At 44.6% G+C, this 12,255-nt stretch overlaps 1 protein-coding gene across 4 annotated transcripts in view; it reads left to right on the plus strand.

Moving 5' to 3' along the window:
* The first annotated feature begins 9,381 nt into the window (after nucleotides 1–9,381).
* Nucleotides 9,382–12,255, plus strand: part of RASAL2 (RAS protein activator like 2) — a 261,261-nt gene continuing 258,387 nt past the window's right edge. For all 4 annotated transcript variants that reach the window (XM_084789182.1, XM_084789183.1, XM_084789184.1 and 1 more), the window contains exon 1: nucleotides 9,382–9,713. In XM_084789182.1, the coding sequence (XP_084645308.1) occupies nucleotides 9,512–9,713 (202 nt within the window). In that variant the 5' untranslated portion in view covers nucleotides 9,382–9,511. The remainder of the gene's footprint in view (nucleotides 9,714–12,255) is intronic.

The raw sequence follows: 12,255 nt of genomic DNA on the forward strand, positions 1-12,255 counted from the left end.
AGGTAGGTGGGTTGCTGTGAGTTCAAGGCCAGCCTGGTCTACAAAGTTGAGTCCAGGACAGCCACCAGGGCTACACAGAGAAACCCTGTCTCAAAAAACCAAAAAACCAAAAAAAAAAAAAAAAAAAAAAAAAAAAAGAAAGAAAAAAAAAAGGTAGAAACTCAGAGATAAGTGAATGGTGGATTCTTCTATGATAAAAAATTATGTAGCAGTTAAAATGAGTGGACTAAGTAGTACGGTCAATAACCCTTGAGAATATAATACTGCACACAAAAGGGAACTTCCAGGACATGTTTTATATGTGTGTGGAAGAAATGCATACCAACTTTACAAGGGCAATGACATCTTGGTAGCCAGAAGAGAAAGGGACTGGTTGGTGGAGTATTACGAGGATTTTAACTTTTTTAAAAAAAACTATCTGAAGAAAAATAGTTACCAGGAGGTAGTAGAGGTAATAAATATAGTCTATTCTTTCAAAAGTTCAGAGAAAAAAAAAAAAAGAAAGAAAAGAGAGGTTGATGGTGGATTCAGGAAGACACTGGGTCAAAAGATTTACTCAACCAACACTTTTTATTAAGGTTTTGCTACATGAATTAGCTCATTTATTGTAGGTCAGGGATGCTCAGCTGGCAGGACTTCTACTGGTCATCCGATTCCTTCAGTCGTCTGACGGCTGCTTGGACTATGACGGCAGAAGTGGCGTTGCACATCCACAACCACCAGCCACTGTTTTCCTGAAGGGATCTCAGTGTCACGTGGCAATGGCCCACATTACTGTCTTGGTCTCGCCACGGAGGGAGTGAGGATCCTGGAGTGCTGGTTGACTTCAATTTTTGTCATCGTTTTCTGGAGAAAGGCACAATGACCCAGACCTTCAGTGAGTGGCCTAGGCCTGACCTCAGAGAGCTATTATGACAATTTAAACAGAAAGAAAAGTTACAAGAATTATATCATCATCGATACCCATGTACTTACTTAACACCCAGGCTCTCCAAATAGCATCTGACTTTACTTGGTGTATTATATGTACCTATCTATCCACGTCCATCCATGCGTCTACACACCTATCCAACCATCCACCCTTGCAGCTTGTGTCCTGGGTGCACTTCAAGTACTGTTTTGAGCATTGTGGACTGCATTGGTCCAAAGCTTTTTGATAAGATGGACGAGATAGACATATGAATTTAAAAAAGGAGCCATTATTGAAAGCACAAGTAAAGAGAAAATAATTGTTTAAAGCTTGAGAGAAGTAGGAGGACATGGCCTTTGGAAAAAGGGGGCAAAAGACGGGAGAAATATAGGGCTATTGAAGGAGATTTTGCTTGGTGGCCTTACTTTTTTCTTCTAGAGTAGGAGGTAGAAACATTTCTTGGAGAGTTGAGTAGGTCTAGAAGATAGAGGCATAAATGAGGTATATTCACTAGAGAAAACAAATGGGATGGTAATTATCAACGAGAGCTAAAGGATTGGTGGGGTCCCTAAGGGCTCGGTTGAGCTTGAACCCATAGCAGCACCATCCTTGCAGTTGGTGTCAGTACATTTGTTTCCTTATATCTGTGTACCTCCTTTACCCTTGTGACCTACTCCAATCTGCTTCCTACTCCAATCTGTTGTTTTCTAGTGTACACTGTCTATCTGGCCAGAACATCTCAGTAGAGTCAAAGTCCAAAGCCATTTCCTGACAACTTGTTTCTAAAATTCACTCTTGTGCTGCTGGGGATGTCTTTTTGAGACCATATGACCATTACCACCAAAAGCTTGCTAGGCTTGTAACTGGTATCTTGACACCTTACTACAGGAGACAAAGGGAAAATGGGTCAATATAAACTATACCTACTGGCCAGTTATTATGAAACTGTTCTCAAAGAACCAAAAAGACAATGAGCTCATATTAAAACAAAACAAAACAAAACAAAAGAACTCTCCCAAAATCCCTGGGCTCTGATTTTTTAAAAGATTTCATCCCCCCAGCCCCTGAAGATCCATCAGAATTTCAAAGCTAAAGAAGCAGTCATTTTGTTTGGTTAGGGTGAAATAATTTGGTGTCTGTAGTTACTAGAATAACACAGAAACTAATTTGCTAAATATGACATTACATTGTGTAAGTTAATAGATGTCATCCTGCATTCCAAGCAGAGTTGTATCAACAGATGTATACAGAAGCATTAAAAAAAAAAACCCATAAAAACTCAGTTTTATATTTGCTGTTTTTGAAGCAAGTTCTGTAGTTGTCAACTCCGGGATGGCCGAATCATAACTTTGTTGTTGTTTTTTTTTTTAACACTTTGCAATTTATTTTGAAAATTACACAGGGTGGAGTGGGGCACCTTGTTATTTTCAGTGCTTAAGCTCTTAAGAGATTTTAATTAGAGCCTGATGTCAGAGGCCATTGTGGTTCCCTCTGTTTTTATTCCCCTTGAATTCCTACAGTTGAACGCTGAGGTGAGGTCATCATTTTGAAGGACTCTCTGCCAAGAAGTAACTGGTGGAGGGCTGTTTGTCTCTGGCATGTTCCACGGCTTTCCCAAACAACAGTGTCAGTGGTTGCTACAAGCAGTGGCTTTCTCTTAGGGCACTTGGACAAAAGGATATTCTGGCTTCCTTCCTCCCTCCCTTCCTTCCTTCCCTTTTGTCCTGATTCCTACCTAAGATCATGAGGCTTCTATGTTTTAATCATTATCAAATGTTGCTGTGAGGCCCCAGCCTCCCTACTTAGAACTTCCGGGACCTGCTTCCAAACACAACTTACAGTTCTGCTTTGGTTTTCATGCCTCTTCCTACCATGACTGCAGTAGAGAGAGTGGCAGCGACCTCACCACTTGAGACTTGCCATCCCATACTCTAGAACAAAGAGACTGAGAGCGTAGAGGAACAGTTCCTTTGAAACTCAGAACCCTTTTAGGAATTAAGGATTGTATACTCCTTTTGTTATATTAGTTCTGCTTACCAGCCAGGATGCAGGATGCTATCTTGATGAGGGACAGACAAGGTTGAAAGGGGGAACATACTGAGCAAGAAGCAACAGCTGAGAGCTACAAAGATAGGGCTGTGCTCATGTATAAATAGAAATGTTGCTGTTGCCCTGATGAATCAGACCAGATGTTTCTCTGATGTCTCTGTTTGGTCCTTTGGTTAAAAAAAAAAAAAGTATAATTTTGCTAAAATTATATGTGGGGCCAGGAATGTGGCACGAACGCTTTAAGCATAAATAATATGTAAGAGAGTAAAATTGCTTTACTGAGAAAAGTTTTATCAGTAAGAAAAATAACTATTTAGTGAGGGACAGAAAAGGGTGGGAAGCAATGAAGCTTTTGACTGGGTGAGTTGAGTGAGATTCAGAAGACTCAGATTTGACCTCTTCCTCTGTTTCTGGTTATGTGACCTTGGGCAAGTCAAGTCAGTTTTCAGGATCTGGATGTGTTCCTGCATTTTTGAGATGGGATCCCGCTAAACTGTTGAGGCTAGACTCTAAGCACGGTGAGCCTCCTCCAGTACCAGACTCCTCAGTCGCTGGACTATAGGCATTGACCATTATGTTTAGCAAGGGATGCTTAATTTCAAGCGAGGAGAGGCGGGACAGAAAACGAATTGAATGGCTGGAACTGAGTAACCTTGTTTTTAATGTCTTTTGCAGTCCCACACGTCTCAGGACAAAACCAGGGTTTCATTTTCCTTTAATTTAGTTTCTTGTTTCCTGGTTTCTGGTATTGGAAGACTGATATGACAAAGACGTGCACAACGCAGCCTTGTCTTCATGATGTTTATAGTTGAACCGTGGATATTAAGAGTTCCACAAAGGACTATACCGCAATATTTACTGTGACTGATCCCAGAAGGTAGAACAGGGACAAATGGAATGGGAACTCAGAGGAAAATGAGGCTGGTCATTGCCAGCTAAGGAAGGACTTGGTTAAGGCCAGCAGCACTTGACAGGGCAGGTTCGGGGTTAGGGGTAAGGAGTAAGGAAAGGGCTTGGTATTTTTGGGAGGGAGCCATGCCAGTCGGATGCATATAGGCCAGGAGGTCCCAGTGATGGTTTGGGACATTCGAGTGGTCCCTTTAAACTTGGGATGGTTCTGCATTTTTCTTTTGGCAAAGGGGCTTTAAAATAAGTTAGTTTTATACGTGATCCGGTCTGAACTCTGCTTTATGATGATTCACCTATGAGGAAGGTGAGATAAAACTGGAAGTGGAAAGTCCCTAGGGGAAAGAGGACAGCTAACCAGGTCTGAGGTGGGAGGGTCTCAGAGGACTAGATTTCTGTAAAAGTCTGAAGTAGGATCGACTGGTTCTGTTATAACTAGTTAGAGATAGGAAGGCTGTTTGGGGGAGGGAAAGGGATGATTTGCAAAGCACTGAGTCTGGAATCCAGGAAATCCAGGAAATGCCATCTTGGTGAATGTATTCAACATTTAGAAGCTCCTGATTGGGCCTTAGCATTACAGATGGGGTGGAGACAGGTGTCCTATACTCAACATTATTTACCTGACACTTGGAGTCATCTGAGTGCTTGCACTATCAGGGAATTGTCCATGGAGGGGAAGGCTGAAATCTTTCCCTTATGGCTGGTATTCTAGAATGCAATCAGGAAAGTACTAGCTCCTATGTTCAAGAAGAAAGGGAATACAGAAAGAGAATGCTGACATGCCACAGCTGACAAGCTGACAAGCTGACTTCCTGTTTATGGAATCATCTGCTGAGAGAAAGGGGGAGGGACCTTCTGAAGTATATGCATTTTCTGACAAATGGATGGGAAGTCAGTCACACACACACCACACACACACACATACATGTCCTTTAAGTTGTCACAGTCAAGATCAAAACCCTCATCTCTCCTTGAGATCAGCGATACATACTCACAACCAATGACCTCTCTGTCTTTTAGAAATCTCAAACTGTTCCCAGATTTTGATTTTTAGATCATCAACTACGTAAAGCCTCCCCACAAGCCTCCCATCTTTGCACAGGTTCCTGGTTTCAGTTCCCACTTGTCCAGGTTGCTGGGTTTGATAGTGGGGGCTGATGGGTCCTATGACTATGCATGTGCTGATCTCTGAGGCTGCAGAGCAGAGAGCAGAGCAGATGGGGGACCACAGGTAAGGAAATGAATCTCCAGCTCTTGTGTAGCTCACACACCCAGGTCTGTCTGCAAACTAAGATTTTTTTTTTCTTAAAGATTTATTATGTATACAACATTCTGCCTGCTTGTGTGCCTGGCCACCAGAAGAAGGCATCAGGCCCCCGTATAGAGGGTTGTAAGGCACCATGTGATTGCTGGGGGAAATGAACTCAGGACTTTAGGAAGAGCAGATGGTGCTCTTAACCCCTGAGCCATCTCTCCAGCCCGCAATCTAAGAGTTTTAAGTCTGTCTTCACTTTAAAGACTTTTATACTGCAGAGACACCACAGGTACAAATGCAAGCTGGGTTAACTACCTTTAGCAATGAAAAATGGGTTATAACATTTTGTTTTATATTATTTTTCTTTTTTAAAATATATTTTATTAATTTATTCATATTACATCTCAATTGTTATCCCATCCCTTGTATCCTCCCATTCCTCCCTCCCTCCCATTTTCCCCTTACTCCCCTCACCTATGACTGTGACTGAGGGGGACCTCCTCCCCCTGAATATGCTCATAGGGCATCAAGTCTCTTCTTGGTAGCCTGATATCCTTCCTCTGAGTGGCACCAGGCCTCCCCATCCAGGGGACGTGGGCAAACATGGGGCACCAGAGTTCGTGTGAAAGTCAAACCCCCCTCTACACTCAACTGTGAAAAATGTCCTTACCATTGGGTAGACCTGGGTAGGGCTTCGAAGTTTACTGTACGTATTGTCCTTGGCTGGTGCCATAGTTTGAGCAGGGACTCCTGGGCCCAGATCTGCCCATCATAATGTTCTTCTTTTGGTTTCTAGGACCCTCTGGATCCTTCTATTTCCCATTCTCCCATGCTTCTCTCACCTAGAGTCCCGATAGGATGTCCTCCCCTCTGTCCCACTTTCCTGATAAGTGAAGACTTTCATGGGACACGCCCCCCTTGGGCTAGTGTCCAGATATAAGTGAGTATATACCATTTGACTCTTTCTGCTTCTGGGTTAACTTATTCATTATGATCATTTCTAGTTCAATCCATTTGTCCACAAATTTCGGGAATTCCTTGTTTTTAATAGCTGAGTATCTATATTATTTTTCTTAATGATAAAACTTGTGACAGACATTTTTTTCCACAAATATCAGAACAACTCCACCTGCTGCAAAAAAAAATCATTAAGAACGCAGATTTATTAATAAATTAAGTTGGGCAGTGTGGTGCAGGCCTTTGATCCCAGCACTTGGGAGGCAGAAGCAGGTGGATCTCTGTGAGTTCAAGGCCAGCCTGGTCTCCAAAGTGAATTCTAGGATAGCTAGGGCTGTTATCTGGAGATAACTAAATTCTAGATATATATTACTTAGGTAATTAGATGACGACCTGCAAGCCAGGATGAGCTCAGAATGCCAAGGTGAAGTAGGGACCAGCAGTTTAGTGGTCTGAATAAAGACAGAAGGTTATTCAGAAAGCAGGGTTGGTGAGAGTTTGGCAGAGCTTTTCCCTTTAGATAGATGGTGACGGTGAAAGCAAATTTTGGAAATTTTTTTTTCTGAAATAAATATACCACTTGTAATGCTGTTTTGGGGATAATAGCTTGGGTAAATACATTCCATATATATTAGTAGATACTTGGATTTGTATGTCTAATGCCCATATTCACTTACTCTTTGAGGCGACAGCAAGAACTTAATACAAACAAAACCACTATGCCAAGGGTTTTCTCTCCTTCCTTCCCTCCCTCTACAGCAAAGGAGCAATGGCCCTTCAAAGACCTTTACAAACTGGAGATGAGCTGGGTGTGGCGCACACCTTTAATTCTAGCACTCAGGGAGGTAGAGACAGGCTGACCTCTGTGAATTCGAAGCCAGCCTGGTCTACAAAGTGAGTTTCAGGACAGCCACAGCTGTTACACAGAGAAACCCTGTTTGAAACCAAACCACAGAAAGGAAGGAAGGAGGGAGAAGGAGGGGGAAGGGGAAGGAGAAGAGGGAGGAGAGAGAGAAGCGGGGGAGAGAGAGAGACAGAAAGAGAGCGAGAGCGAGAGAGCGAGAGAGAGAGAGAGAGAGAGAGAGAGAGAGAGAGACAGACAGAGAGAGAAAGAGAGAGAGAGAGAGACAGACAGAGAGAGAAAGAGAGAGAGAGAGACAGACAGACAGAGAGAAAGAGAGAGAGAGAGATCTCTAACCCTAGCTTTGTTTAGTGCTGGGCCCTACTGGACAACTAACTATACAGTCAGATAGCAAGCCAGCTGGCTTCTACATACTGGAAGGATCACTCCACTACATTGCCAAGGAACAGATGAACGAATTTAAGCACAGAGGTCTTAAAGGATCAAAGTTGAAGAAATCAGTATCACTGGGAGCTTGTAGATGTACCTGTTGCCCTGGTGGTGGCTTTGGCAGGTAGCCTGGACTGTCCTGTTTACACCTGTTAAACAAGAGACAGGATGAGAGGGTCACCGAGGTCACTTCTTGCTTTGAGATGCTATTACTGTACGTAAGAGCTGAGAGAAAATTACAAAATGCATCCTCTAACTCCAAACAACACAACAGAATGCCAACCCCCCAGAAAATCACATGGCCTCTTATAGAAATTCAAAGTAGAGAGAAATGAAGGCTGCGGTGAGTCGGGGCACAAAACAAAATTCCTCCCTCGAAAGATTTTTTTTCTTTTAAAGGCATCATCGAATTATGGAAAACTCTTGCTCGGTTTGAAGTAGCCATGTTAATAAAATTTTGAAAATCTATGATGTGTCAGTACAATTTAAATTGCTAATTTTCTTTTCTTTTCTTTTTTTTTGGTTTTTTGAGACAGGGTTTCTCTGTGTAGCCTTGGCTGTCCTGGACTCACTTGGTAGACCAGGCTGGCCTCGAACTCAGAGATCCACCTGCCTCTGCCTCTTAAGTGCTGGAATTACAGGCGTGCACCACCACGACCAGCTAATTGCTAATTTCCTATTTGAAATTATTACTATTATTTTTGCCTGCAATCTCTGAAACTTGGATTGGTCAATCCAGCCGTGGTGGGCACAAAATGAAGCCAACGTTAAAGAGGGATACGGTTTACAAACAAGCCAAAAATAAAACACAAGTGACATTGTTAGAGGTAAAGAGGAGCCAACAGATTGCACAAAGATCAAAGGCAAAAAAAAAAAAAAAAAAAAAAAAAAAAAAAAAAGAGAGAGAGAGAGAAGATTGTTTGGTTAATGCTGGGGCTTTGGGGGCATTTCACATACTTGCGAGGTCTGTCTGTTCATCCACACCACACTTCGTAGCCAAGCTATTCTAAACTGATGATAAATCAAGCTCCAGGGCAGACAAGGCGCAAAGCGGGGATCTCGTACAGATCTCAGATTCCATGACCCCGGGCCAGATATCCCTTCAGGAACAACATCGGCGTTTTCTCCATGGTGACTGTTAAATAAAGCAGTGCCTTCAATCTCTTCGTCCAAGAAAGAAGCGTTGGTCCAGAAATCAACAGGAAAGGGATTTACAAAAAAGGGAAGCGCCTTTCCCATCTTTTTAAATTTCCCGCACGCCCTTTTCTCTCCGCCTCCCTACACCGTCTCGGCAGCAGCTCGAGCGAGGTTCCCGCACCCGGGGCGGGACAAATCTTAGGAAAGTGGGCGGTCCTGGCCGGATGAGTATTTCGGTGCCCGATTTTTGCTGTCTTCGGCGGCAGTTCCTCCTCCGCTGGGTTACTGGATTGCACACGCGGCCGCGCGCTCGGCTCTCGATTGCTCCGGCCTATCACCCTGGGATGCCGCCTGCCGCCGCCGCCGCCAGCGCCGCGGCTGCCGGGCTTGTGGGTTTCTCAGAGGAGCGCGAGCCGGAGCGCGAGCAGCGGCCGGAGCGGCGGCCTGAGAGTTAGCGGGCCCGGCCTGCGTCTACGGCAGGAAGAAGCCGACGCCGGACGGACAGCAGCCGGGCCGGGCGCGCCCCTCTGGCTGAGGGAGCCGGCGCTTTGAGCCCCCGAGGCGGCGGCGGCGGCGGCGGCGGCGGCGGCGGCGGGAGCCGGTCAGAGGGGGCGGCCCCTGGCGGCGACGCCCCCGAGCCCAGCCCTGCCTGGCTGCGCTCCATCCTCTGCCCGAGCCCCGGCCGCCTGCGGACGCGCCCGCGGGGGCGGGAGACGAGCCCGCGCTCCGGGGAGTGCTGTGTGTCCACTCCCGGACCCGCACCTGAGCCGGGTCCCGCCTCCGCTCGGGGCCACGCTGGACCCGCCTCCCGGCCTGGGTCCCACCCTCCGCTTGCAGGTGGGCTGCGGCGCCGGGACCGCGGGCGGTGGGCGACCGAGAAGGAGGTGAGCGGCGTCCGCTCCGGTGCTGGTGGCCGCGCCGTCGTCCCTCTCCCGCAGCCAGGGAAGCCCGCCCCGCCACCGCCACCGCCACCGCCACCGCCACCGCCTGCTCCCTCTGGGACACCATGGAGCTCTCCCCGTCGTCCGGAGGAGCCGCGGAGGCGCTGTCGTGGCCGGAGATGTTCTCGGGGCTGGAGTCCGACTCGCCGCTGCCCCCGGAGGATCTGGACGCGGTAGTCCCAGTCAGCGGAGCAGTGGCCGGTGGCATGCTGGATCGGATCCTTCTGGAGTCAGTGTGCCAGCAGCAGAGCTGGGTCCGGGTCTACGGTAAGGATCACAGGTCGTCTGTCTTGGAGGCCGGCGTTTCTTATCCTTCCCTGGGCTCCGATGCTCTCTCTGTCTCCCCCACCCCCCCACCCCCCCACCTATCCCTTTTTGTTTCAGGAAATGCGTTTTTGACAAGTTTATTCGATGTAGCGCCTGGGTGTGTGACTCAGTAGGCTCTTTGGACCTCTTTAGATATCCACAGTAAGTTTATGGAGTTGAGTTATCCGGACGTAATTCTTAGGTGATTAATTAAAGGTACTGGCTGCTGACTCTTTAAGGAAGGTATTGATAGAACAAGTTACAAAAGCAAGTGAATGGGATTTCATTTCCTTCTTGTTGAGTGAAGCGAGTGTGGAAAGGAAGATGTGAAAAAGCTTAGTAGAAGATGAGCCAATGAATGAAAAAACAAAGGGGGGGGAGAGAGAGAAAGAGAGAGAGAGAGAGAGAGAGAGAGAGAGAGAGAGAGAGAGATTGATTTTGATTTTGAATCAGTCCTAGTCCTAGCCCCAGCCTCAATTAAAGTATTTGGTAGCAGTAGATTTATCTGCAACTTATCCTTGAACCTTACTCTGTGCTTATCCTGAGTGCATAAATTGTTTCAGATTGCGCTATTGTTTCTGGTTTTCATTGTAAAGCAACTGGGTTGCCACTCAGCAGGTTTAAAGTGATGAACACACTAAAAAACTTTCCCTTTCTGCATTCCTAGTAACCACCTTTTAAATTAAAACTGAATGATGATTTTCTGTTAAGGTAAGGCTGTGGCAACATTAAACATGCTGGTTTTGAAAACTCATAGCTCAAGGATTTGTAGTCTGCATTCATGGCTTAGCTGTGGCTTCCCAAAATCGTGAAATAGCAAGATGTTTATCACTTAGCTCACATGACCATAAAAGACATAAGTAATGCTGCTGAGTATAAGATGACCGATTTGAAGCATCTGGGATCAAACACAGTGCTGAGATGCTATCCTGCAGTCATGTGCCTCTAAGCCTGTTAGTGATCAGCATATATTTATGTTTTGCATTCATACTTCCAAATAGGGTCTATGCTTTACAATTCAAGACTAACTTTTTCTGTGGTTTACAAATTGTCTTTTGGACAGTTCAGTTGACTTCAAGACTTAATGCCCATCTCAGAGAGAATGATCTCAGACATTTGAGTTCTTGCCTCAGTTCTGTCACTAAATTATTAAACAATTTAGGGCAGTTAAGGTCACTTTTTTTTTTGGCCTCAGATTCCTTATCTATAAAATGAGTGGATTGGATTAAATAATCTGTCAAGGTCTTTTCAATCATAAAAAGCAGCAATGTCTTATGGCCAGTTCTTAGAAATTTATATATGTACCACTTGGCATTTTGCTGGTGTTTCCAAGTTTTTTTTTTTGTTTTTTTAAGTGGAGGAATTACAGCAAAGAGGTGGGAACTGGTGCAGAGTTACTCAATTCCCCTCAGCAGGTTGGATTAAAGCTTTGGTGCCTGGTAGTCCAACTATCTGCTAATTCACTTTAGTGGATCACTTACAACAAAAGCTGATGAGAGTCTAAAAATGACTATACATTGGAATACATTGTGGTTACGGTTTGCTATTTTTCCTTCTTGTCTGTATACATGCTGACGTACTGTTTTTATAGGACCGTGTTAGAATATGTGCTAATTTGGCTGATGAGTCTTCAGAAGGCTGGGGGTTCTAGGCCTCATTTTAAATATCCTTCACATATAACCCATATAAGTTTATGGTATTGTTTTGGTAGTCTGTTCTAGAACTTGACTTGTATGTGTCCCACCACACACATCTAAACATGTTGGAAGAAACCAAGAAATTAGTAGCATACAACTAGGGCTGAGAACCTGATAGCTTTCGTTTTTGTTTTGCCACAGCTTGGTTGTCACTTAACTTTGCATGAGTCATTTTTATGTCCTTGGCTCCAGGTTTCTGCATACAATATGGAATCTGGAGTAGTCAGCTTACATGCACATAAATTCATACACAAGATGTTCAGAGGGAACATCAAGTGGCAGAATTTTCACTGCATCAGCTTTCAAAAAAATGTGATTTTTGTCAATTAATTAGCATTTGCTTTTATTTACTGTTTCATACTGTTGTGTTTCTTCTAAGGAAGTTTACCATGGAGACTGATTTGTTGTCTATAATTTGATACAAACTAAAACTAAATGACTCTTGGTTGTTTTGGGGAGTTTAAAAATTGTCTATGTATGATTATTGGAGGAACAGAATGTAGAAAATCAATTTTTACAATCATATTTATTTATTGTTTAGGCAGAGTCTCACTGTCTAGCCCTGGTTGGCCTGAACTTGCCACGTAGACCACGCTGGTCTCAAACTCAGTGAGATCTGCTTGCCTCTGCCTCCACAGGGCCTGAATTAAAGACTGGGCCACCATGCCCAGCTGGAAAGTAAACATTTAAGGAATAGTAGCTTTATTGTTTTGTTTTGTTTCTTGGCTGCTTTGTGTATTCAAAACTGATTCTCTTGGGTTATCTTTTGATCTAATACATAATTTAAAGAGACCCTCCGTTTTAAA

The sequence above is a fragment of the Acomys minous genome, assembly GCF_964271855.1.
Source record: "Acomys minous genome assembly, chromosome: 1".
NCBI classification, from domain to species: Eukaryota; Metazoa; Chordata; class Mammalia; order Rodentia; family Muridae; genus Acomys; species Acomys minous.